This window comes from Drosophila guanche, unplaced genomic scaffold (genome assembly GCF_900245975.1).
Source record: "Drosophila guanche unplaced genomic scaffold, DGUA_6, whole genome shotgun sequence".
Lineage (NCBI taxonomy): Eukaryota > Metazoa > Arthropoda > Insecta > Diptera > Drosophilidae > Drosophila > Drosophila guanche.
The window spans coordinates 2,030,049-2,057,070 of NW_022995754.1; the positions used below are offsets into that span (position 1 = coordinate 2,030,049).

The 27,022-nt window shown below is 47.1% G+C and overlaps 2 protein-coding genes across 10 annotated transcripts in view; both read right to left on the minus strand.

Annotated features, from left to right (window-relative positions):
• The window catches only part of LOC117589403 (sodium-dependent nutrient amino acid transporter 1), a 41,439-nt gene that overhangs the window by 3,762 nt on the left and 10,655 nt on the right, over positions 1-27,022 (minus strand). For 2 of the 4 annotated variants that reach the window (XM_034281325.1, XM_034281326.1), the window contains exons 2-6: positions 25,684-26,301; positions 17,906-18,137; positions 15,216-15,361; positions 15,021-15,157; positions 13,648-14,962 (exon numbers count right to left, since the gene is read on the minus strand). In XM_034281325.1, the coding sequence (XP_034137216.1) occupies positions 13,648-14,962; positions 15,021-15,157; positions 15,216-15,361; positions 17,906-18,137; positions 25,684-26,292 (2,439 nt within the window). In that variant the 5' untranslated portion in view covers positions 26,293-26,301. Of the gene's footprint in view, positions 1-13,146; positions 14,963-15,020; positions 15,158-15,215; positions 15,362-17,905; positions 18,138-19,848; positions 20,122-25,683; positions 26,302-27,022 lie in introns of those variants that run through there. The other 2 variants (XM_034281327.1, XM_034281328.1) reach the window with 2 other exon arrangements.
• Positions 853-5,656, minus strand: LOC117589405 (extensin). Of its 6 annotated transcripts, XM_034281331.1 has the most exons (8): positions 5,405-5,652; positions 3,079-3,147; positions 2,890-3,006; positions 2,698-2,859; positions 2,460-2,622; positions 2,238-2,258; positions 1,618-2,161; positions 853-1,094 (listed from the first exon to the last, which is right to left on the minus strand). In XM_034281331.1, exons 1-8 carry the CDS (start codon positions 5,405-5,407, stop codon positions 941-943), a joined length of 1,233 nt encoding a protein of 410 aa, XP_034137222.1. In that variant the 5' UTR covers positions 5,408-5,652; the 3' UTR covers positions 853-940. The 6 variants fall into 6 exon arrangements, with proteins under 6 accessions (XP_034137222.1, XP_034137226.1, XP_034137223.1 ...); XM_034281335.1 differs by having other exon boundaries at positions 1,618-1,684; positions 2,238-2,259; positions 2,587-2,622; positions 2,698-3,006; positions 5,405-5,656; XM_034281332.1 differs by having other exon boundaries at positions 2,460-2,605; positions 2,717-3,006.

The following is a 27,022-nucleotide window of genomic DNA, read 5'->3' on the forward strand; positions in this document are numbered from 1 at the left end:
GCAAGAGTTGGATAGACTTTTTAGCTGTACACCGCATAGGGGTACACTGTATCGTAGAGACACAGCGATCCCTATAGGCTGTACCTGTATATGAGTATGCGATTCATTAATTACAAAAGTACGAATACGAATAAAAAAACAAACAATTTTCGTCCTTGCTGGCGCCTCCAAGGGTTCGTAGCACCCCCGGAAACGTTGAAGTATCGTTACACTGTATTGACTAGATCTACAATATCCAGCCCTAGACATATAGTAGCTAATGCGCTGCTAGAGACGCTCTCTGACCTCTCTCTCTCTCTCTCGGACCTAGAAGTCGAAGGGGATGCTGGGCTTCGGGTACTGGTAGCCCTGGTGCTTGGTCGTCTGTGGGGGCACGCTAGCTCTTGTCGGGGGTGGGATGTAGATGGTGGTCTTGCGGGTAGGTGGTGGCGTGGGTGGACGAGTCACGCGGGTCGTGACGGGGGGCAGGTACGTGGTGGGTGGACGAGTTGGTGGTGGGGTTGGTGGACGAGTGGGTGGGCGAGTTGGTGGTGGGGTTGGTGGACGAGTTGGAGGAGGGGTGGGTGGGCGAGTTGGTGGCCTAGTAGGAGGCTGTGTGGTGCGTACTGGTGGACGAGTGGTTGCTGGTGGTGCAGGCTTGTTAGTGGGTGGCAAGTAGGTTGGTGCTGGGGTGGTAGCCCGAGTTGGTGGCCTAGTCGGTGGACGGGTTGGAGGTGGAGTGCGTGGGCGAGTTGGTGGAGGAGTGGGTGGCAGGTATGTGGTTGGTGGACGAGTAGGTGGGCGTGTTGGAGGAGGAGTTGGAGGGCGAGTTGGAGGACGAGTTGGTGGCCTGGTGGGTGGCTGAGTGGTGCGTACTGGTGGCCGTGTGGTTGCTGGCGGTGCTGGCTTGTTAGTGGGTGGCAAGTAGGTTGGTGCAGGTGTGGTAGCGCGTGTTGGTGGCCTAGTTGGGGGACGTGTTGGTGGTGGCGTGGGTGGACGAGTCACGCGGGTGGTTACAGGTGGCAGGTAAGTGGTTGGTGGACGAGTAGGAGGCCGTGTTGGTGGTGGGGTTGGTGGGCGAGTTGGTGGCCTGGTAGGAGGCTGAGTTGTGCGTACTGGGGGACGGGTGGTTGCTGGTGGTGCAGGCTTGTTGGTAGGAGGCAAGTATGTTGGTGCTGGAGTGCTTGCTGGGCGTCGTGTGGGTGGCTGAGTCGCTCTCGTTGGTGGAGGAGTACGCACAGTTGGGGGTGGAGTGCGCACAGTTGGGGGTGGCGTACGCACAGTTGGAGGTGGAGTGCGACGAGTGGTTGCTGGTGGTGCAGGCTTGTTTGTGGGTGGCAGGTAGGTTGGTGGAGGACGAGTTGGTGGCCTGGTTGGTGGAGGAGTGGCTGGACGAGTTGCTGGCCTCGTTGGAGGAGGTGTCCTTGGTGGTGGTGGTGGTGGAGGAACACGTGTTGTCACTGGTGGTGCAGGCTTGTTAGTGGGTGGCAGGTAGGTTGGTGCAGGCGTGGTAGCGCGTGTTGGTGGCCTAGTTGGTGGACGTGTTGGTGGTGGGGTTGGTGGACGAGTGGGTGGGCGAGTTGGGGGAGGAGTGGGTGGACGAGTTGGTGGCCTGGTTGGAGGCTGAGTTGTGCGTACTGGAGGACGTGTGGTTGCTGGTGGTGCAGGCTTGTTAGTGGGTGGCAAATAGGTTGGTGCTGGAGTGCTGGCTGGACGTCTGGTAGGTGGGAGAGTGGCCCTGGTCGGTGGTGGAGTACGCACTGTTGGGGGTGGCGTACGCACAGTTGGGGGTGGCGTACGCACAGTTGGAGGTGGAGTACGGCGAGTGGTTGCTGGTGGTGCAGGCTTGTTAGTGGGTGGTAGGTAGGTTGGTGGAGGACGAGTTGGTGGCCTGGTTGGTGGAGGGGTTGGTGGACGAGTTGGTGGCCTCGTCGGAGGTGGGGTCCTTGGTGGTGGTGGTGGTGGTGGCACACGTGTGGTTGCCGGTGGTGCAGGCTTGTTTGTGGGTGGCAGGTAGGTTGGTGGAGGACGAGTTGGTGGCCTGGTTGGTGGAGGGGTTGGTGGACGAGTTGCTGGCCTCGTCGGAGGTGGGGTCCTTGGTGGTGGTGGTGGGGGTGGCACTCGGGTCGTTGCTGGTGGTGCAGGCTTGTTGGTAGGAGGCAAGTAAGTTGGTGCTGGAGTGCTTGCTGGGCGTCTTGTGGGTGGCTGAGTCGCTCTCGTTGGTGGTGGAGTACGCACAGTTGGGGGAGGAGTGCGACGAGTGGTTGCTGGTGGTGCAGGCTTGTTAGTGGGTGGCAGGTAGGTTGGCGGAGGACGAGTTGGTGGTCTGGTTGGAGGAGGAGTGGGTGGACGAGTTGCTGGCCTGGTTGGTGGTGGTGTCCTTGGTGGTGGTGGTGGTGGGGGAACACGAGTTGTCACTGGTGGTGCAGGCTTGTTGGTGGGTGGCAAGTAAGTTGCTGGCGGGCGAGTCGCGGGCCTGGTTGGAGGCGGCGTTGGAGGACGAGTCGCTGGCCTGGTTGGTGGTGGTGTCCTTGGTGGTGGTGGTGGTGGTGGCACACGGGTTGTTGCCGGTGGTGCAGGCTTGTTTGTGGGTGGCAAATAGGTTGCTGGTGGACGAGTCGCTGGCCTGGTTGGTGGCGGAGTACGCACAGTTGGGGGAGGAGTGCGACGAGTGGTTGCTGGTGGTGCAGGCTTGTTTGTGGGTGGGAGGTAGGTTGGTGGAGGACGAGTTGGTGGCCTGGTTGGTGGCGGTGTTGGAGGACGAGTCGCTGGCCTCGTTGGAGGAGGTGTCCTCGGCGGTGGTGGTGGTGGAGGCACACGAGTGGTGGCCGGTGGTGCTGGCTTGTTGGTAGGAGGCAAGTACGTGGCTGGCACGCGTGTCACCGGGGGCCTCGTCGTGGGTGGACGGGTTACCGGAGGCCTCGTCGTGGGCGGACGGGTGTAGGGCGCCTCAGTGGTGCGTGGGGGCAGATCGAACGGCACCTTCGGCGTGGGGTAGAAGTACCCATCGGCGTCACGTACCTTACGCTGCAATATACGGACTCTTTAGTTGTGGCTCTGCATCAGGAGTGGGTCCCTGGTGGGGCAGGCTCTACTTACCACATGCGTATCGGCCGTTGCGGTGGCCACCGCCACAGCGCAAAGCGCCAAGACGTACAGTGCACTTCTCTATAAAGGATAGAAGAGAGATTGAGGGTTAAGAACGCGTTGAGACACAAGTTGAGATGTGGCAGAGTGGCTCAAGTGACGTCTTCGACTAACAACTGGCTGTAACGAGCGGCTGATTGCGGCTAATTGCTCGATCGCCTTATAAGAACTAATCGCCGCTTCACGCTTGGTGGCAGCTTGGCCCGAATCGGAGACGAGGCAAGGCAAGACCGAGCTGTCGTCTCTGTGGCCTGTGGGGTTAAAACTCTTGAAAAGTTCAGCCAGAGTCACCGAGACCGGGAGGTGAAGAATTCAAATCAGTCGCAGACACATTACCATAAAATGCATTGAAAATCACTCGAAAATGTTAAAACAGACATTCAACTTTGACAGTCATTAGCAGCTCTAGGTCATGGATAGAGTTTACCCCACGAGAGACGTGCTCTGCACCCCCCTGAGACCTGCTCTGAGGCGCCATTGATTGCTCCGTAGACCTAGTAAATCTCGCAGTTTCGTGTGATTAAAACACAATGCTAATGCGACGACTGAAGATGCTCAGCGACAAACGACAACCTGCTGAAAGTCGAAGCCGAGGAAGCTGTGGTCTGCCTCTGAGTTATGGCTTCCGTTCGAATGGCTCTCCGAGTCTTCATTCATTTGCATTTGTCGCTGCAAGGTCAACGGCTAGTCTCTGTCAACGCTAATGAAAGTGTTCGTCGATGCTCGATGAGCTCAATTAATAGCCCAACGCAGAATATCTTCTTTTTTTGGGAGGAATTGTTATATAAATAGCTGATTATTATGCTAGAAACCGGACCTTCCCCGGCGACAGACCAGTTCTACGTAGAAGACCTAGCCAATGATTATATAATAATCAGCCAAGACCAAGACCAAGACCATAAAAAAATAGCGAGTAAAAACTAAAGTCAGAAATTAGCATACGCACAGCCATAAAAAAATAATAATAAAAAATAATATAACCAAATCTGTTGGATTATAACAAATACAGCGATGAGCAGCTAAGCCCAACATTGTCTGTCTTCTGTTGCCTTGCTAATTTCAACAAATATTTAACTCTTTTTTTCTGGCCTTTTCTTGTATGTAAATTATACAAAATTATTTATGCTAATGAACCCGAAACGTTTGCCAGTTCTAACTTGTTTGAATTTTCATTAAAAAAAAGATTCAAACAGACAAAAGGAATTTCAGAATCCATACAAGCGGGCATGCTTTTGATTTATGTGTTGAGAATTTGCTGGTTTTTGTCTCGAAAGTGAAAGGACACTCATCGATCTTGTGATCTTAATTCCCTTGACTCTCCATTTATGCTAATGGGCAGCTAATTAATCCGATTCACACTGCATCGAGGGCAGTTGGCACATTCAAGGGCCTGACCTTAAGACACTTATGACAGTGGCAAGTCGGCTGGAAGATGTGCGTTGAGTTCTTTTTGGAGTAGGGAAGAAATCTAAAGATTTAGCACACAAATTGGTGGATCTAAAAAAAGCGCAGATGTTGGCCACGAATCGAAGCCAGCTTCTAGAATCTAACTCGCTGCAATTTAAGCTGTTTTTATGGTTATTTACCTAAATACGGCAATTACGAATTACCAATCTTGGCAAATGTCAGAAGAAATAGTGGAAACAAGTTTCAATTTCATCTGCAGTCATGTCAGAGCTGACATAGAAACAGCAGCTGGGTTGCCCAGGCCATCTTCTAATGGTTTAATACGCAAAAGATGATTTGTGGCTCTGTGGGCGGCCCGCTGGCGCATGCGTAACATTGCACTCGTTCGACAAAGTCTCCAAGTTGCAGCGGCTGCGGATGGGACTTGCCTGAGACTTGCTTTGGCACTTGCACAATTTCTACGGTCAACCACTTTTTGCCGCTTAAATGTCAACTGGGCATCCAACAGAGAGACGAGCCGCGCGATAGCGCTCGGCTACGACAGATCCGACAAGACAATCCGTGTTAAATCTTGTAAAATGCAAATAGATACGAATTGGAATCGAGTCGGTCGATCGGTCTATCGGTCGGTCGATGCTTTAGCAATTTATTTGCCTATTTCCCTAACTGTTTGCTGTGGCTCTTCTGCTGCTTCGGGAATACTCTTTCCCCTTTTGCGACACTGTTGTCTCTCGTCTCTTGTCTCTTGTTTGTCTTTACACTGGGGGACACTTGATTTATTGGACACTTGTTGTGTTTTGGGCACACTTTGTTACTCATATTATTGTTTGTTTTTTGGTCTGAATTGATTTGATTTGGGGGTTTGCTTTACCATGTTGTACACTTTTTCTGACTGCTACAGAACGGCAGCTGTCGAGACTCGTGGAGGAGGAGTAAGGAGTTTTTTTTGTTGCTGAAATTAATCCCGATTTTCGTTAGGTAATCCTTTTTTTGCGTGCGTAATCCTTGGCGGGGAACGCGACCGATCGTATCAAAATTCAATGGTCAATTGAATTTGATCGATGCCCAGCTAAAGTTGGTTTAACTTCTAGGTCGAGTGTGGAATACCAACTAAAGCATCAAAACTTGTAGACTTTTCTATATATACTCGGACCAAGCCATCTGCCACAGTCAACCGAGGCAGCAGCAGAGACAGCAGCAGCAGCAGCAGCAGCAGCGGGCAGAGACAATGTCAGAGGCATCTTCTTCATTTGGGCGACAGCTGTTAGCACTCGCCTCGGACAGCAGCAGTCGGGGCAGCGTTGGAGAAGAAACCGAAAGCGCGACCAAGCTGAAGCTCGCTCTCTGCCCGCGCGACGTCGCGACGTCTGCCGAGGCTGACCAGGCGGCTTAACCAGTCCCCAGACCTGCTGCCCGCTGCTGTCGCTGCTTGCGATGTTTGGGAGTTAACAGACGGCTAACATGGGTTGGCCAAAAAATGCGAGTAAGGCCCTAAAGCCTCAGCAATTATGGCAAACCTGATGCGGCAGTGGCAGTAGCTACTTGTACTTGTACTACCGCATGCTTAACTTGGCCAATTTGCTGTTGGTTTTATCATTTAGCTGTCAAACACAATGCGCAGATGCCTTTTTGCCAAAAATATTAACTATTAGGTAGCGTAAGAACTGGCTACAGCGAACGGCAGGGAGACTTTTGGGCACAGTGAAATATCTCTAAAGGAAATGGCATTGAGTTTTGATTAGATTTGGGCAGAAACAAACTAAAAGGGAACTCATCCCTACTGTATTCGTATCAGATTTCTGCAAACTTTACTCAACTTTTTCACATAAGTAAAGCCAGCGAGGCAAACTCTCCCTCTTTGTGGTCTTCCACTGTAGCCAACGAGTGTTAAACATTTTGTCATGCAGCGTTTAATTTTGTAAGCGACTTGAATGCAAAATGCCCCAGCATCGGCATCAGCAGAGACCAAAAATTTCATCAATTTCATCAATCGATTGCCAGTTGCGGCGAGTCAAGGCTCCCATCGTCAGCCGAGCCGAGCCAAGGCAAGGCAAGGCAAATACGTAGAGATCATCTGTGTGTGTGTAGAAATGTGAGAAGATCAGGCGTTGGCTAATGGCAATTACCCCCCACCCGTTCGTAGGCTTACAGGCCTACATGCAGTTGCGCCCCGAGGAACATGAACCGGTTGACTTCGCGCCCAATTGCTGGGCTGGCTGGCAGACTGCTGTTGGATGCGTGCGTGCGGCGTCTGGGGGTCAGCAGTTGGAGTTGAATGTTAAGGTAGGCACACCGCAGAGTGTCATCTCTGACTCGGTTAACCGAATGACCTTTACACACACGGAGCCAGCTCGGAGATTCATTCTCTGAGAAGATCGCTCGCAGAAACCCCAAACTGAAGCTGCATCTGAGCTGCTCATCGATTGACACCAAAACTCGTTTCAGAGTTTGTCATCGCCTGCAGTTTGTTTTGCTGTATTTTGTTGATGTTTAATAACTAGAATTTATTAATTTTCGATCTCATGAGAAGCAGTCACGCCGAGCATTTGGCTTTTAATGAACCAATCAGCGGAACGCCCACAGCCCACAGCCCACAGTGGGGCCTCCTCCATGGACTCTTTTGGCCAGAGCCACAGCCACAGCCAGTGGCAATGGCAGTGCGTGGCCGGCAAATGTTCATGGGCGGACTGGGCCAGAGATCATCGCGTAATTAGACCCACACCTCGAGAGACTTTTGAGGAAGTCACCGTCACCCTCCATCTAAGTGGACATAGACGGGCGACCGTCAGGCGGCAATTAATTCTCGGCTGTAATTGCATAAGCACTGGGAAACCTCCAGCTGGCCAGCACTATTCGGGTCATAACTTGCTTTGCACATCTTTGACTATTCCTCGTCACCTCCGGAGAGGCAATGACACTTGCCAGCGACTGCCGACTGCTGACATTTCAAATTTGTCATTGCGGGGAATTCAAGTGATTTTTGTGCTGCAAAACTTCTCGCCGTCTAGAGGAAAAGCCTTTTTTTTTGCCGCATCATCGGACATTGCAACAGCCAGCAGATTATTCAGCGACATGCCATCAGTTGGCGCATATTTTTGGACTAAATCGAAGGACAATTCAACTCTAAATTACGAAACAAAATCCAAGTCAACCTGTCCCTGACATGTGCTCGTCCAACCAGATTCTAGTCCAGCCCCTTCCCTGCCCCCTTAACACTTTGTTCTCTTAGAGAATTAGCAACTTTTTAGAGCTCTTGGAAGTTCATGTTTATTTTGGGTGTTTGCCGCTTGGGCGGCTTTTGTCTCGGGTGCGGAAATCAACTCGATTGAATGTCAAATATCGATTCGGTTTCTGTTTATATCAAGCAAAAAGATCTCGAAATAGTGGATATTTCAGCAGTGATTGTTTGACTAGGAGGATGGCTTATAAAGCAAGTTCTGAGAGAGTTTTTTAGGGTCTCTAAATAGAAGTAAGAGCAAAGCTAAGGGAGCAGCTGCAATACTCATTGCCCATTCCCCATTTGATCTCATTTACTCAGGCATTTAATGTGCCTGCTTACTCCAAAGAGTTCTTAAATGACGGACTCAGCGACTTATTTCAGGTAGAAGTACTCCGCGCTTATCTAATCCCAGTGCAAAATTAAATGCCCTCACGCACAGGCCATTAAAATTGAAATCAAGTCTCTTGCCAGCCTAATGAAAAGTGTTCGCCGAAGAGCGATAGGGTAAGAGTCCACGCTGAATATTTATAAGAGCAAAGCCTTGTAGGCTGTGGCTGAGATCGCGACCGATCTCACAGAAGTGCGTGGTTATTCAAATTTGGCGGATCTATGCGGCGGGAATGGTATAAATTTACGAGTCAAATGTCACGTCACCTGCGTCAGCATTTGGCCTGGCCAAGAACAAGCGGCGCAGCATTTGTTAATTGTGCTTATGATTTATGCAAATGTATCCCTTATACACGAGGCATTTGTCCGCGTCTCTGTCGGTGGATTCTACACGACTCCGGCAGCAGCCCAGCTCAAGGTGCTCTTTTTGCTCAAGATTTATATTTATGTAAATCCGCCAGCCAACACACAAAACAGCCAAAAACAACCCGACTAACTAGTTTTTCCCATTCTATTCTTTTGTTGGCTATGAAATTGGCTTTGAATGGATTTCTGGTGTAGGAAGTGTTGGGAAAAAGAATGGAAGGTTCTGGCTGGATTTGTGGATGAACTTGAGGGAGCGAAAAGGAAAGTCTTAGGGCGGGAGAACGATGCTAAGAGAGGGCATTTCTAGCTGATAAATATCCATAAAAGATCATTGAATCCGAAGGGGTACTATTGGCAAAGCTGAAGGCTGCCAACTAGTTAAAGAATTTACTTAAAACATGAATGAAATCGATGAAGAATCATTTCTATCTTTACTGCCTGCATTCATCTGCCACTTAATGATTGTTTATAATTGCATCTTTTTGTGTGTTTATAGTAAAGATATTTATATACACGAGGATGATGCAATGCAACGCCAACAGCGATTTGTGATAAATGTGAATAATATTTCACAAGTTGCTCAAGTTCAACGAACTTGGCTCATTATGAGACTCCATTCATTCTGCCCATTCATAGGAAGTTCATTTCAAGCTTGACAGATTGAGAAAAAGGAAACTGCAGCCCAAGGACTCGGGCAAGCCTTGAGGCAGGCAAAAGGTGAGCCATGGGTTTTTGTAAAGATGATTCAAATAAGTTGTTGTTAATTTTATTTGAGCAGCTTTTGGCGTTCAAATTCGATCCATAAAAATAACAGTTAGCTCTGAATAATAAGTCTTGATAATTTGGGAATTTTAAAATGTTTGGATATATATTTACGCCGCTGTCTGTCGATCGTATAAACAATGGGCTAACGGCATTTGTTTAATGGATATTTCGAGTTGATTTGCAATTCGCGTTTTTGCGAGAAATGTGGCCAAAAAACCTGCAGCCACGGTTCGGCGACGCTCGCTTCCAAAATTGCAAAATTAAATTCGAATTAAACGTGTTTTTCCCCGCCCAAGAGTCGGAGAGCCAAAAAGGTATATCAATAAGCCTTATCAAGGACACCGGCAGGCGAGAGCGTTTAACCAGTTTGCTGCGCTTATTTTGTTGGCCAGCAATTTATGGGCCACGATTGCGGGCCATTGCCATTGGCATCCTTTTGCCGCGTTAAATGAAACACCCGAACACTGTGGTTTTTTAAGGGGAATCTCTGAGGGTCACAACGGGTGGGGGCAGGAACCTGTTTGTTCCCCCAGAAGAATCTGCGGCGTGTTACATAATAACCGAGTGACCCTTGAAAGTTTAACAAACTTGCTTGGCCTTTCGAAACGAAAGTTTTTTCGGGCTTGCCACAGCTTATCCAGAATCTGCAAGATACAAAATTAATCAAGCCTCGACCAGCAGATATCAGATATCAGATACTTTGGCTCACATTACGAGCAGTCGAAGATCAAGATCGAAGTTGAATCAATTATTCACTTAAGGCAGACACCAAATAACCTCTAGAGTAGAGTGAGACTGGGGTCAAAACGGAAGGTGCTCCGTAATGGAACTTGAGCCCCGAGACTCTTGACTTGATTAATGGCCATCTCCGGAGTGCACTTCACCTCTGGCGGCTCAGCTCAGGCAGCTTGTGAATTAGTCCACTCAAAAGATACTTTATATGTGAGACAGAAACACTTTTGGAGTGCAAATAAAGTCAGAGATTTGAGCTGAAGGCTGAGGGCCGACTTTTAAGCTTAAATTTAAAACAAAATAAAATACATAAAAACTAGTTAGATACATCTAAAAATATACAGATCGGACTTGAGCTTAAGCTGTGGGCTGTTTAAATTCTACACGAAAAAAAACAAGAAACACAAATCGAAAATTAATTTCGTATAAAATACTGAAAATTTTGGACTGAACCGAACTGGAGGGGAGGGGTAACTGGTTATATCGCCTCATTTCAATAGCCAACTGGTTCGTTGTCCCAGCCCAGATTAAATGTATTTATGGCCATTTACTAATTCCAGCGAGCATACGCCCAAAGAAAATCCAATTCAATTTTGGCTTAGCTTGGTTTTTATTGATGTAAAGGGAAGTTAAGTGCATAGAATTGGGTAGGTATTACAGAGCAGAGCAGCAGCCACTTCTCATTGTTTCTTATGTCAAAATATTCACTCGCTTCCTTGCCCATCCCATGCTATGGCTTCCACGCACTTGCCCTGCCCGATCTACACAATTTATTTTGATTAATTTATTAAAGTCTGGAGCTGCGCTGCAGCCACAAATTAGTTTTGTCAGTGTGCCATAAATTTGCATTGTGGCGTTTTTGATTTGTTTGCTGAGTGCCCCCAGAGGAGCCAACAAGGTAAGGTGTCTGCCGCTGGCTTCCGCATTTCTTGGCCATGTTCTTGGTTTGTTTCTTGGCCAAAAGCTACAGCTAGAACCACCCAAAAAGTAGGCTACAATCAGGCATGAGGCATGAATGAATATCCTTGCCACAATGTGTGCTGGTTTGCCATTAACAACGACAACTTGACACCATCTCAACCCAGACACTTATCGCCAATTTAATTGGATTATGCAATCCGCAGACGTCAATCAAGTAATACAGCGCCCCTCGTTGGATCTTCTGCCCAGCTCGAAGGTTAGTTGGACCAGTTTTCTAATGAATTTCAGATAAAGCCAGCATCTAGCTCGAGTCTGTAGCTCTGAGCTCTGAGCTCTGAGCTCTGGCCACAATGAACGCCTAAGTATTTATTAGCTTTAATTTGAATTTTCATATCAAATACAAAAAGGCGAAACAAAACTCGTTGGACTCTAACTCCATGTAGACATAGATGCTTCTATCCAAAAACACACACCAGAAAAACAGCAACAACAAATACAGTCGAAGCAGCATCCACGCCGCCAAACAAAATCAAGTTCACCTCGAGTGTATCAAATTTGTATAAAAATTCATCAGTTAGCAGATACGATACGTCAGCTGGCAATACAAGATTCGTAGCCACAAAATTATCTGTGGTGTGTGTCTCTCTCGCTCTCTCTCTCTTGAGGCTGGCTATTATGCAAAACAGAGGAAGCAACATACATATCTATGTGATATGTACATATGTATCTTCCATCTACTGCTGCGAGTATTTGCTTGGGCATCTTCAATCGATTAGCATTTTAGTTGCTTTGCTTTGCTGGCTACTAATGATATTCCATCATGGGTGCCATCCATCTAGCCTGCATCCTCTTGGCATGCACTTCTGCCGCTTGGCTAAACTATATTTTGATGTGGAATCGATTAGGTTGAGCCATAGATCACACGCTTGTTCCAAACCATTCGATATGCCCGACTCAAGGCCCTCCCGCTGAGCACATTCAATGATGAACCCATTTAGTGGTTAAACTTCAAAAGATCAACGATATTTGTACAAGTATGAGCAGAGTTTAATTGCTGCTAGATTAAGTGTGTAATATTTCAATTTAAAGACACTTCAAATGATGTACTTTCAGCAACTTATTTAAAGATCATCTGCCACCCCAAAAACCCAACAAAACCTGCTGCCAACGCAACCAGCAGCCAAGTAGCATCATACAAATATTTTTAGATCCAGTTCAATTCATTAGCCAAATGTCGCTTAATCGTTGTATTCATAAATAAACGATTGTCGTCATACAGTTTCGTTTTGTGATCACCATCTACCCAAGCCATAACTTGCTCTGCAGCATTAAGCAGCTATTTTAATTGCCATTTGAAGGAAGGACAAGTGGTCCACCGACACATCTGGGGTTGACCGTTTTGCCGAAACCTAACAAAATGTTGTGCAATTGTTGAGACAATATTTATGGCCCAAGGAACTGGCAGGAATATATATTTTTTGGTCGCCCAGACACGATCCACCGATCATGTTCGAGCATGTATGCTAATTTGGATTCTGGTTCTTCGATTCATGGCTCAAACTTAGCATCAATTAAAGGCGAACTTTGATATTTTGGGCAAAGACAACGATAGGAATCATAATTTACTAAACGTACTATTTATTATTGTATTTATATAAGATCGTTTTCGACATCGTTGTGTTTACAATTAACTTAACATCGGACTCCGATTCTTAGGATATTCATTGTGTCAGACTAAGGGACTAACTAACAACTAGGATTCATCATAATTCAATTGTTTTTATGTTTCAGGCACACAGTTTACACATTAACAGATCCGCTCATCCACTCGTTTGGGTAAACTAACTAGTAGCTAAATTATAATGCTTTAAATGGTGCTTAGACTATGTGTGGTGTGGGTAGATCAGTGCAGGATCTACTCCAGTTACTCCAAGTAATGACAACGGAATTTTCTTGACTTATGCTAAGGAACTAGATCGTAGAACTATGCCTGCTCACACTCCTCTCTCGTTACTCTCTCTCTATGTACAGTTTCGGAACTAGAAGATACACTTTTATGCTGCATAATTCGTTATTCGTTAGCTTATCGTATGGGGGTTACGGGATAGTTGTAGATGCAATACTCGTACTCGTACTCGTACAGCTTACAGATACATTTCTTTTGGATACAAGTCTTTTTTTTTCGAATGTGAATGCTTCGTTTTGTCCTGCTCTTCTGCGGCTCACAGCTCCGTGGAGTATTCCTCCGGATTGACGTTAAACTTCCGCCAGCAAATGTGATCTCCGGCTGCGGCGGATGTCGGCGGTGGCAGCTTGCCATTCACATTGACCACCGAGCTGGCTGAACGCTTCACATGTACTCGAGGCGGTGGCGGTGGCTGTGTGGGTGCCAGGCAGCCCGTGGAGCGTCCCAGCGGATTCCTGGACATGGCTAGCGACGAGTTGTTGTTGGTCTTTCCATTCCCGTAGGTAATAGATTCGTTCGAGGGCGAAATCTCGATGCGTGTGGCATGGCCGGAGTCAGTGCCGCCGTCGGAGAGGCGGCGTATGTACACCACCTCGCGGTGCTTCTCCACTGTGGTGGGTCCTGCCGCAGTCGCCGTCGCCGTCGCCGTCGCTGTCGCTGGTGGTGGCAGCCGTGTGAGGGTCTGTGGCTGCGCCGTCTGGCGCATACGCTGGGAATACCTCATGGGTTTGGCATCGCTGGCCTGGAATGGCACGTACTGCTGCTGCTGCGTGATGCCCGGATACTTGTCCACGCTGATGTCCTCCTCGATGGCCGAGTCCCCGAACATGGAGCCGCTGTAGTTGGGCGAACTGTTGCCCGGCGTTGAGGACTTCCAGTGGGTCTGCTGCTGCATCGGCGTCTGTGTCTGGCTGCCGTTCTGGACGCCATACTTCTGCGCACTCGAGTACTGACCCTTCTTGATGGAGTGCGTGTAATCGCGAGTGCCGCGTCGGCGTAGCGTAAAGTCCCGCCTTCCCGTGTCCTGACAGACGGAGCGCCACTGCTTCCAGGAGTGGCGGGCCAGCGGATCAGCGGGTCCCCACTCCTTGGCCGGCTTGGAGGCCTCGCAGATCATGCCAAAGAAGTTGTACTCCACCTGGCGGAAGATCTGGATGCAGGCAATGATGAGGATCACTCCCAGCACGAACAGTATGGGCGCCCAGCGTGGCAGATACTCCGCCAGCAGATCGTACTGATCATCGTCGGCGCACCACCACACAAGGATCCCCGTGAGCACAGCGGGACATGTGACCCAGAGGAGCATCCACACCTTGAAGATGGGCCTACCGATGGAGAACTCCAAGTCCGTGTAGATATTCTTCGCTCCGTAGATCCACGTTATGGCAATCAGCTCAAAGACCAGCGCTGTCACGACCATGGTGCCCACGAGACGAGAGTCCAGCACCCGAGCAATGATGAACTTGGGCGCCGCGAAGGACATGACGGCCACAACGAGCGCGATCAGACAGATGACGTAGTTGGGACGACGCGGCACGAGGCGCGTTGACGTGTACACGGCCACCGTGATGGACACCATGGCCGAGAGGATGATCAGCGCGTAGATGAGGGCGGGCACGAGGTGCTGCAGCACATCGCTCTCTCCCTCCCGGGAGCCGTTCAGCACACGATCGTAGATGGCCGTCAGCGGCTTGAGCTCCTCCATCAACTGGTAGCCGTTCGCCGAGAGATCAAACTGCACCATGAACAGCGTCACGGCGATGGCATTGATCAGCAGGTTGAAGCAGAGGTACACCACGGAGGTGCGCACTGCGTCTCCCTTGTACAGGAACTTGCCCGTGACCATGGGCAGGGCGCCAAAGCCGCAGTTGAGTGCAAAGAGGACCTGCATCAGGGCATTGAACCAGATGTTGCTCTCCAGCAGCAGCGTAGGATCGAAGCCCCACAGCTCTGGGAAGTAGTGGCGACTGAAGGAGTTGCGCACCTCCCAACCGGTCAGAGCGCAGAGCAGGACCAATCCACTCAGCCCGTAGACGAAGAGGCTGCGACGCAGTATCTTGGCATTGTGGGTGCTACGAAAATGGAAGGTGTGAGTGGGAAAAATATTAGATATTCCATTGTGGTACTCACCACAGCATTACCACAATCCAGAGACCAATTAGGCCGGCTGCCAGTAGGCCAAAGTACAGCGGATTACGCCAAAAGGGCGTCAGAAATGTCAGCTGCAGGCACTCCTGCCCGCTGGTGCCCGTCACCAGATAGCCAGTCTGTGGGGAGTTTAATTATATATAAAGTTTGCACATTTCTAATGGGTTTTCTGCTTACCGTTCTCAGCTTGACGGGTCCGGCACACTCCCGAAATGGCAGCGCATTGGAGGCGAACATCCCGATGTAGGCCAATGCCAGCACGGCCTGCAGGGACACCCAAATGGCAGACAACCACGAGGCGAAGCGACTCACGATGCAGGCGCCTAAGAGCAGAGATTGGTAATATTTATATGTATATGGAATAACATTTACCCCCCCCCTGGATTGGCTTTGCGGAAGCGCGAAAGATTCCTTCTTGTATTTTTAATTAAATTACTTTTTGTTGTCATTTAAATGGCCAACGGCAAGTGAAAACTAGTTGTCAAAGGTGTCCGAGAACGAGATTTTTGTTATGTTTACATTTACATTTAAGGCCCATTCTGTGGCGATTCGCCAAACTAGATCGATTCGACCTTAACAGCGCGCCGAAAGCTGTTAATATATTTAACACACACACACACACAGACAGAAATCGGAATCAGTTCCTAGACCCATAAAGTTGGCATTGGAGCCATCAAATAAAATGATCATTCGAAAATATCAATAAACAATAAATAAATGATTAAGATGAGCTTTTTTTTCCACCACTCCACACCACACCCAAACGGTCGAGCAACTGTATTTTTCTTTGACTCCAAATGGAAGTTAATTATGCAATTGCTCATTTCGTTTTGCGCTTTCTGCGCTTGTCAATTCCGTTACTTAGCCGCTGTACTGTAAAGACGAAAGCGCCAAAAGAGGAGGCAGCATAATTGATTCATTCGGAATTATTATTACTATATTTGCACATGGAAACTCTAACAGAAGGTTAGAACTGCAGAAGCAAGCAAATACTCGGAAGCGACCATTTTCTACTATAAATCAATCAATGTACAAAAGTTAAACTGATTTATGGAGCCATCTTTAAACGCCGCTCAGATCATACATCGACTATTATCCCATACACGAATACTCGTATAGTTCTTACAGAGGGAGCGCTACTCCGCTCGGTCTGCCTGTGTGGGGGACTTTCAAACCATCCCAAAAAAAGGGCGATACAACGAAGGCGCATTCCCGCAGCCACATTTAGCTAGAGCTCTGGCGCATGCATGTGACATGTACGTGTTTTGCTTTCTTTCTGTTTATATTTTTCTATATATATTTTAATTACTGAGGTCGATTTTCGAAGGTGTTGTGTCGTAATTTGCAGGTTCTCGATTTTGCTCTTTGCCTTTATAGGGTGGAGGGGTTGTTGTTGTTGTTGTTGCTGTTCTTTCTGCTCAATATTGCTCATGTATATGTTGTAGATACTTTTTGAATTCGCTTGTTTCTTTCATTACAATTGTGCTCCTTTTCGGTTTGCTTGGATTTATACTTTTGTTCATTTAGAATTTGCCTTAAATGTCTCTATGGTTATTTTTGTGGACGCACCTCATCCACCGCCAGTCCGGTCCGAGCCGTTCTCCTGTGAGTTCCTCTCTGTTCAGCAAGACTCGAACCGTACCGTACACGTTTTTGTGCCAACCGCCGGCCGTTCCCAGCGCGCAAACCCCCCCTTTAGGGCAGAGGGCGACGGGGGGCGCCGCTCACAGGTGAATCTCTTAGCTCCTTCTTCCCCCGCACCTGATGTTCAACGATTCGTCGCCTTGCGGCAGCCTTGGGTTGGTGTTTGGCTTTTCTCAGCCTGACGACCCCCGAGAGCGGGTGCTACCTATGGCCCGTCTACCCACTTTGATTGGCTGGGTCGGGGACGGAGAGGAGGCGGTTGTTGTGCGGCACGCACACACACGGGCGGGGACTTGGCGCGTCGGCGATTTTTCACGAACGGGACACACACACCACAATGCGCATTTTGAAGTTTTTATATTTTTTTGTACGATTTTCTTTGCTTGTTGTCAGAGTTGTTTGCTTTTGCAGTTTTTTGTCCTGATAACACACACACGTTACGTTGATGAACATACACATTATTCTACTAGGGTCACATTTAGGTTAGTCTTCATATTTTTTTAGTGTATTTTTTATGTATTCTTTTATAGTTTTTTTGTTCGCATTGGATATAGTATATACTTTGGTCTGATATTCCTCCTTTTGTCATTGGCCAAATCCTCTATGTTCGTGATTTCTCTTGTTAGACTTTTGGTGTTTTTTTTTTCTTAGTTTTTCCTTCTTGTTGTTGTTCTTTTTTTTTGCTTCTGCTTCTGCTTCTGCTTTTGCTTGGTTTTTGTTAAGTGGCTCCTTGTGCTTTTGCCCTTGCATTGGCCCCGTCACTTCCCCGTCACTGGGGGAGAGAGAGGGGAGCGCCTGCTCCGGCTTTGTGTTTGCTCGGGAGAGCGGGTAGTGAGAGTGTGGAGAAGAGATGACACGAAAGTGTGTTGTTGTTGCAATCGTAACTTCGGCTACCAACGGACACAATTTGAGAGAGTTTTTTGTGGATCGACGGGATGTGTCCAACCGTCTTTTACTGCCAGAATGCTCGACCGCCCAGTGGTTGTCCTCCGGTTCCGGCTATTTATGCGGCCTCTAACGGAATTGCAACTTGGGAATTACAATGACGTGCACACGGACACAATTGCATTGCATCCGCATCCGCTTGCAGCTTTTGGCCACAGAGCTTTTCGTCCTGCACATGCACACGCGCAGCTTTTCAAAAGGGGGTTTTTCCGCCACCTGTTGCATGCCGCCTAAAAGTATGCTACGGCCGAGTGCCACCTGTTGTGTGTGTTGCTTACCTTTGAATATGGGCGAGGCGCGCCAAGTGTGCGCCGCTCCCTGGCCCAGAAACTGACCCACAGATATCTCCAGCAGCATCATGGGCAGCCCGACTAGAAACAGCAAAACCACATACGGCACCAGATACGCCGATCCATAGCGGTCCAGCTCGCGTGGGAAGCGCACAACATTCGCGAAGCTCACATTGAGGCACAAACAGAGCACAAGGCCACGGAACACGGAGCATTTCGTCTGGAATGAAAAATATTGGAGTAAAGAATTCAGTCAATAGAATTTGCATTTTAATTAGAAGCATAAAAACATGAAAGAAAATGCGTGCATGATGGCTGAGGAGTGCCTTCAGTGCACTACTTTTCATTTGTAATTCCATCTGCCAGAAATATTTGTCTTAAATATTCTTTAAACTGCAAAAAAGCCAGAAAGAACAGTTCTAAAAATGTTCCTCCATGAATATCTTTCTAAATATTTTAAATATTTTTACACTTTCATTTTCCAAGCATAAACAAACTTAAAACCCTCAAAAATGTTCTTTGCAACTATTGGGAAGTTGCATTCTATTCTCACAACCCGTGCAATTTGATATGCCACCACCTCTTGTATTATATTTCACTTCTGGCAGAGTTGGCGGAGTACAAATTATATGGAAAGAAAGCAAAAGTTCACTCAGCTCAGTTGCTGGGCAACACACAAAACACATACACGAAATGACAAATTGCTGCGGCTGGCATATGCAAACTCATCTGAGTTTCGGGATTTTCTTTTACTTCTTTAGCAGGAAAGCTGCGAGCTGTGAGCACTAGCAGCCGTCACATCCGCCGGCTGTGTATTCCGCTCGAATCAGACAAATAAAAACAAACAAAAACCAAAAAGAAAGATACACCTACAGTGGCGCTGTCATTTCCGGCACTTCCGCTTTCGACTTGTGTAATTTCGCTATGGTTTGCTTTATTTTCATTAATTACACAATTTTTGCTTTCTGTTTATTTGTCTTACGGCTCATATTTCTCGAAATTCCCCACTCCCAAGCCGGTGTGTGCCTGTGCCTTAGTTCTTTGTGTGTTTGCACTGGCAGAGTGAGCGGCAAAAGAAAGTGCCCAGCAAGCAGCGCCAAGAGGGATCTTAATAAGCGGCGGCGACCAAATTCGTTCACGGCTCTAATAAGTCATCTGCAAAATGTACAGCATAAGCCCATTAGATGTGCGCTGGCAAAAAAAATACAGCGAAGACATCAAGCAAATACCACAGCTAACAGCAGTCCACAATTTGTTTAGTTTTGGAGAGGGGAACAACAAAGTGCAAGTTAAGCAACTAAAATATGCCCTGTAGAAGGGTTTTAAGTTAATTAACGTGGAAGCTTTTGCTGCCGAAAGATAAGCTGTTAAAGGGGATCAAATGTGCCATTGGTACAGCAATAATTCGCTCAATTATGGCTCCCTTTTACAGCACTATTTGTGGTCCATTTGCTACAATAATTCATTGAAAATGCAGCTGGGAAGAATTCCCAAATTCCCCTAGCAGCCACTAAGCATTGCAGGGTACATCAAAATCGCTTGCCAGCCAAGCGCTATTAAGTGAAATTCATTCAAGAGAGCTGGAGGCAGCAGAGAGAGACTCCTCTGTTAGACAAACGAACTGCCAGGCGAGGCGAGGCGGCACAGCATCAGCCACAGCAGTCAGCGGTAACAACGTGACGCCCAGGTAAACGCAGTTAATAAAGCGAAAACCGCACAGTAAATAAAAACAACAACAACAAACCTAAAAAAGAGCGCCCAGCGATGCCGAGCCAAACGGCAAACGGTTTGAAGTTTATGAGCGTGCAGAGATGACGACGAGCATTACGCGGGGCACCATCGCCATATCATAGATATGTGCCATATCATGCATGATATGCTGGGATGCCCAACCCCGACAACCCTCCCCCCCCCCCGCGGCAGACACTTACTTTGCGATAGTATCGAAAGGGCACATCCTCGTGCACCACGTACAGATAGTCGGCCAAATACTTTGTGGTTGCTATCTCCATCTTGGGACAGATCTTGTATTGCTTGTAGGTGCAGCAGAATTTTTCATTTTCATGCATTTGTCGCTGGTTCTTGCATACAAAATGGACTTTTGTATTTCGTTTGATCACTTCTTTGGGCTTACAACAAAAACAACAAATATTGCTGTTGCTTTTGTTTACGTTTACTGCGAGGTTTGTTGAGATTTCAAAAATCTAAATTCAAAACAAAATTTGCTTATTTATTAGGGTTTAATATTTGACATAATTCGAGTGGATCTTCCTTCCGGTCGGTGCACGTTAGGGAATTGATTGTTAATAATTAAAACCGCGACTTTTAGCATTTTAAAGCTGATTGGTTTTGTGTCAAGAAAAATGTAAATATTTTCATGCATGTGGAACAAGTTATCACGTGACGAAAGCAACAACAAAACGAAGGCAACGACGAATGCGCAGACTTTAGAGACTCAAATAAATTGGCAACACCTTCACACTGGCTAGAGCCTGGCCTTGAACCGCTTATTGAATGTCTGATATATTTTTATTATCTGCGTGCACATTGACACTTCTTCAAGGGGAAGCGGAACCCCCCCCCCCCCCCCCCCATCGAATCTCGGTTGGGTTTTGCTTTGCTGTTGTTGTCGCCGATTAAATTACACTTAAATTGCACACAATCGATCACACATCATAGCAGAGTTAACGTTTCACACTTTACACTTTTAGTTTTGCATTTCTCTTTGTTCTTAATTCGTTTCCTTTCTCTGCTTCTGCTGCTGTTTCGGTTTCTTTTGCTGCGCATCCGCTGTGCACTCATCACCGAAGCAGCGCCGACGTGCGACTGCGCAGACGACAGACGAATTTGATTGGGAGGGGGGAAAACATCAACTACGCGGGTTGAGTTCGGCTGTGCCCAGGTGAAAGGGGGAGCAGTGGGGCGCAGAGTCAGTCCGAAAAGAGAGCCAGAGAGAGAGAGAGAGGAGAAACAAGTTTCCCACAAATAAGAAAAACTTTTGATTGGGAATCTCTCTCGGGCTCTCTCTCTCCGCTTGATTTTTCCACTGTGCCAAGCGGATATATCTTTCATCTGTTTTTGGTGAGTTTTCATTTGGAGCAGCGCACACTGAGAGACACTGGCAAACCGAACCTGGACAGATTTCGTTGGAGGATGAATGAATGGTTGGAGTAGACGACCACACGGAGCGTGCGAGCGAGCGTACCTAACTGCTCTCTCATTAATGCAGAACTGACTCGAGTTCGACGCAGGCAGGCAGGCAGGCAGGCAGCAGCAGCACCAAAGCGTGGCTTTCCATGCACAGTGGCTGCGCAAAGTTGGCGCCCGAACAAGCCAAAACGAAGGCAAAGGCAGCGGCAGATGGCATGCCTGACTGATTTTCCTTGTAAATTTATTCATGCTTGCACACACACACACACACACACACACAGCACACACTAGTGAATTTTCTTTTAGAATTTCCTAAGATCTTGAATGGATTTTATTGAATGTTCGCCCACGCAATCTAATTGAAAGAATGGAGCGGAGAACACCAAATGCTGGCCTAATGATGCCCTCAGGTCGCGTTCCCACATCTCTCTCTTGGCTGGCAATATCATCTGCATAATTAACTTGTCTTGCCACAAGAAAGAGCTGAAAGAAGACCGCCTCTTAGCCGGTGGGTCTTTTGAGCCTGCTTCTCATACTTCAATTAAATTTCATTTTAACACGTTCTTAAAGCACAGCGAAAGAATGCCAGAGAGACGCAATTTCATCATCATTCTTTTTCCTTCTTCTAATTATTATGTAAGCATGCGAGCGGGAAACTGGCGCAACAAGTGGCACTATGTTGAACTGGTCGGGTCGCATAATTAACAGCACTCACTGTGAGAGCGCGCGCGCCTAACTGACAAGTGGAATGAATGGGCGTTAATGGAAAATAAAAATATTAAATCTATCTGCTGCCATTTATATATACATATATTTGGCTTCAAAGCTAATCCGAGTTCCATAACCCAAGCGGAAATTCAAATAAAATCGCGGCAACGACCATAAACGATCGACTCGAATGTGGCTTTCCCATTGGTGGAGGCGCATCAAGAACTTCCCTACGTTTGGCATAAATAATTGCTTGATTTTGGCTTTTTGACTGCTCTGTCTGTGTGCCTGGCATTTCCAATGAGGCCCAGCCAAGTGGCCGTTAAGGCTTAAAGCAAGAAATGTATGAAATATGAAAAGCAAAAACCAAAAACCAAAAGTAAAAGCGTGGGCCATGGAACCCAATTAAAATGTTTCTTTGGCTGCCAAAAACTAACCCAAAAATAAATACTTGGTTTCTCTGCAACAAGAATTGATTTCTAGATGCGCTCAGAATTGAAAGGTTTCGTTTCTTTGACAATAATTAGACACCGCCCTGAAATTGGAGTGTGAAAATGTCCCCACAATGGTGCGTCTCACAAAAGGTGTCCGAAATAAGGCTTTTGTCTGCCAAAGCAGGCCCTGACAATCTCTCTCTCTCTCTCTTCGCAGACAGATCTGGGCACCAGAGCATGTTAACTGGGGGGAGTCGCTGTCTGGGCATTGTTTTTACGAGCACAAGTACGGGTATGGATTGTATGACTGCGATTGCGTCTCTAGGGCTCTAATCAGAGGCAAACGCAAGTGAAAGGAGAAGTCATGAAGCCGTGCAGTGCCAGCAACTGGCAGCTGTGTGAATGTGCGATATCGTTAACTAGTCAAATGGTCTCCGTTACACCCAAAACCCGGTAGAGCAGTGTACCGTGGATTGGCTTGGACTGTCCACGGATTGTGTTTCGGTTATGCCTCTCTGCCTCCCGGGCCCATTCTGTCCACTCTCCTCCACTGATCGAAATTCTTCTGTCCACTTTCACTGAACTGCTTTCCCAATCCCAGTGCCACTCCTTGGAGTCACTTCTAATAGCCCCATAATTATCGTAATATTTCCTCCACCGTCGATTTCCCACCAATTTCGAATGCAATAAACAGCCGGGATGACGTCACACCAACATTGGCTGGGCTATGACAATTGTTGTGCAGGCCTCTGGCTGTATCTTTTGTTTATTGCTCATTTTCATTTCTTTTTTATGGCTTTTGGGCGGACCACCAAAATTTTGCACCGAAAGTACATTCGAGCAGTAGCTGCACAATTTCGGTTGGTTGTTGCTGTTGTCTTTTGTTGAACTTGTTAATCAGCGAATTGGAAACAAAATAACATAAGAGATGAAGTAACCGATGCGAGCTCGCAGACATGCCCACCGAAAGACACAGAAAAACAGTAACAGACCCCGGCAAAAAGGCAACATGCATATGTACATAGTATCCCTCTCTCCCCCTCTCTCTCTCTCTCTCTGTGTTTCTTTTTTTGGCCACACTCCACGAGTGGTTTTCGATTGTGGTAAGCAAATTGCACATTCAAAAAGTCGCAAGCTTAAAAGTAAAAATATGCGAATTGCTGGCAGGTAGGGGCTTTCAGCCCCAAACGATACATTTTTTCCTTGGAGCTGTCGTATTGGAACCATGAAATTGGTAAATTCGCTTACATTTAAATGCACACTAAACAAATAAGAAATTAAATGGATGGCTGAGGTTTATTGGCAGTGTTTAATTTTATTACTTTATATGGCAGTTGTTCAAGTTAATTGTTTTAGGTGCGGATTTTACTCATAATTATTTTTTCACAATTTTCGAATGCATATATTTGGTGTGGATTGTGGATTTATTATTTTTTTTATTTTCTCCTCATGTTTATATTTATTTAATGCTCACAAATATTTTGTTTACCTTTAGAAACAAAAGACTGAGAACACAAACGCTCTAAAGGACAGTTGAGGGGGCGCACCACAGCCAGCAGCGGCCACTGCGGCAACTAAGGCAAACGAGACGCCAGAAAGTATGCAGCACTTCTTCGAAATTTGCATTGCACACCTCCAAGAGCTCGCTGCTATGGCTGTTGACTGTTAGCCTCAAAAACTGTATAGCCGACGAACACTTCTACGCTTTCGCTGCTGATGCAGAGGTAAATAAATGGATAAATATGTGTATATAAGCAAGTATTTATAGTAGGAATATACATGGTGGCGTGCATCAGTGGTTTCTACTGTCTGTTTATATAGAATAAAGTCAAACAGTTCTTAAAATATCTGCCTGGATCTTCGCTGAGAGAAACTCGAATAATATCGCTTAATATCCATGTCCTATTTTTGAATATTTTGTATCAATTTTTGTGCATTTGTTTACTTAAAAGTTGTGCACTTTCTTTTGCCGTTTGCTTTTTGCTTTTGTTAATTACATTTGTTCGACTAGTGTGTTCCTAATTGAAAGCAATTAGCATCGCTGCGACCCATTTACAGACTGCACTTGGCACTTGCACTCACACAGCCAGAGAAGAGAACCTAACCTGAACCGTTCTACTATTCATGAATAGAGCGAGTGTAAATTGTGTAGAACAGGAGAACAATTGAAGCGATCCGAGAATCGAAAGACAATGGTCAGGCCCTATCCGGTCTGGTCCGGTGCGGAGTGCCGAATGCCTTACTAACCCAAATAATAGGAGACAAATGCGAGCTCCTAAACTAGTTTTATGACAGCCCGGACAGGTGACCAACCCCATAGACAATGAAAAATTTGGAAAGATGGAGAGAGACAGAGAGTGCTCCTCTGTGTCAGATATTTGAAGGTTGCGAGTGCCACGCCCTCGTGCTGCTGCTGCTGCTGCGATGCAATCTGGTTTGTGTAATCTTCATCTTGAAAACAAAACCATTCAAACACCTCAAATCAAAGATCAACAAACAAAAGACGAGAGCAAACAAAAAGCGCGAAAATTAACGCATTTCCAAGACAAGAAAAGGGGGAGAGAAGATGTTACACTGCGCTCGTAAAGTCTGCTGTCACACGGAAGTCTGTCAGACACACGTATTATCAGTTAGCGGACGGGAGCCAGACGATCATAGAATCGATCGATGCGAGTAAACAAACAAAAATGCAAAAATTCTGCTGGCAATCGGCGGGGCACGTATTAATTTCGAATATTTTGAGCATTATTAAGCGGATAAGCGAGACTTACAGCGTGAGCCGCGACTCGTGAGTAATCGATTAGCGGAATCAGCACCAGCTCAAGCCATTCATAAGTCAGCGCACCTGATAAGCAGCAACGACCCCACCCAAACCCAGAGATCTCCCTCACAGATCTCTCTCTCTCTCTCTCTCTTATTTATCTTCGTTCATGTTCAAGCCCAAATATCATTTCTCAATTCTTATTTATTCTCAGCAAATCTCCCAAGGGGAAGATGAGCCAACTCAGCACTGAAAAAAGGAGTTCAACTTGAGAGTTGTTTATAGTTGCAAACAGGTAAGACTTGTGGCCAAAATAAATGGCATACACGCGCACCCCAGACATGATGAACTGTTCTGCTGAAAGCGCTTCGATTTCGATTCGTTGGAATGCAAATAACCCAAACAAAGAAGCATAAATTGAAGTAGCGATTATCTAGTTATTAGACTAATCATATACGATAAACTGGTTGTCATATAGATATGCCAGCGAAAGGTTTCCATTCCCCTCTTAGAAGTTTCTTTTATAGGAATTTTATGAGCTGCACAACTGTTTCTCTGGCTTCAAAGAGAAGATAAATATATCCTGGCAGAGGCGTTTCAAAAATTGATTATAAACCTGTGGGGAATTTGACCCAATCAACTGCTGCCCAACCTGCTTAGAACTGGCTTCCATGTCCCAGAAATATAGTTTCCGCCATCTCCACTCGACTCACCTGCTTGTTGGCCTCATCCTCGGCGGCTGGCAGCAGCTTGGCATTGCTGGCCGTTGTGATGTTGTGCACTCCGGAGACAGAGTAGTTCTTGGACACTCCATCGTGATGCAGATCGTGGTGCACATCGTGATCGTGGTAGCCGCCATGTATCTCGCTCAGCGTGTTGTTGCTGCCGCTGAGTGTGACAATGCCGCTGGAGCTGATGCGACCCGAGGTGGCGGTGGTGCGTCCCCCGCCGCTGTCCACCACACTGGACACGGTGGAGATGCAGCTGCGTGTGGTCTGCGGCGAGGGTGTGATGGCGGCCAGCTCTGCATCGGCCTTGGCCCTGCGCATATTCAGCCAGGACATGCGGTGCGGCTGGCGGCGATCCAAAGTGGCGGAGACTGGTGTGGGATTCGGATTTGCTGCACCGCCAATGTAGACGCAGGTTCGGGAGATGGAGGACTCGGTGTCATGGCGTGGCAGGGTTGCCATGGCGCCAGATATCTGGCGATAGATGGGCGTGCCGCCGCTTAGGGGCTTGCTGCCACTTCCGGTGCTCCGGGCCAGACTCAACTGCTCGGCGAGTGCCTCGTCGCTGCTGCGTGGCTTATAGCTGCTGTTCATCGATTAGATCTGAAAACACACACACAAAAAACAATCCCAGAAATCAGTCAGAATGAAAGGTGAGTAAATTTCGTGGAAGCATTTCGTATCATGAACAAGTTCAAAGCCCAACTCCCGGCTCCCAGTGGAGTTCGCACGAAAACCCCAAAAAAAAACAACGAAAATGAAATGAAAAATATACAAAAATATTATAATTCGCTGTTGTGTGTGCTTGTGTTTTGTTTCAAATGAAATGATTCATATGAGAGATCTGCTTGGGCTGTTGGTTTTTGTTTTTGTTTTTGTTTTTGTTTTGTTTTGACATCGAATTTACATGCGAATCGTCAGAGAACAATGTCTATGCCCTTCCCCTCTGGCAACTGAAAGTGAAATGCGTACAACAAAATCTGCCACAATTCGCTGTGATCCGTGAAAGTGAAAGCCAACAATTTGCTCTTCTTCTGTGGCCTATTCTATGGCTTACAGATTACTGAATTATGAAATATTGCCTGGGCTCCGCTTTCTGCATATTCTTTTGACTTGCATGCAAATCTCTCTGGGAACGAAGTCTCTTTCAGCTCTTCTTTTTTGTTATCATTCCAGTGAAAATATCTGAAAGTCGGCTAAACATCTGTTCCAATACGAATCGAGGCAAGTACACACACTGCTGCTATCAGTGGCCAAGTGTTTCTCTTCTCTGTTTCTGTATCGTTTTCGGTTTCACAAGTTATTTTTATTGACACAAAAATTG

Bases quoted from the DNA above. Each gene is read 5' to 3' on its own strand.
- LOC117589405 (XM_034281330.1), bottom strand. The intron at 3,007-3,078 runs GTAAGTAGAGCC...CGTATATTGCAG, and splicing joins CAACGGCCGATACGCATGTG to CGTAAGGTACGTGACGCCGA. The intron at 2,259-2,459 runs CCAGGCCCGCGA...CCACTAACAAGC, and splicing joins TCCTCCAACGCCGCCTCCAA to CTGCACCACCAGCAACCACT.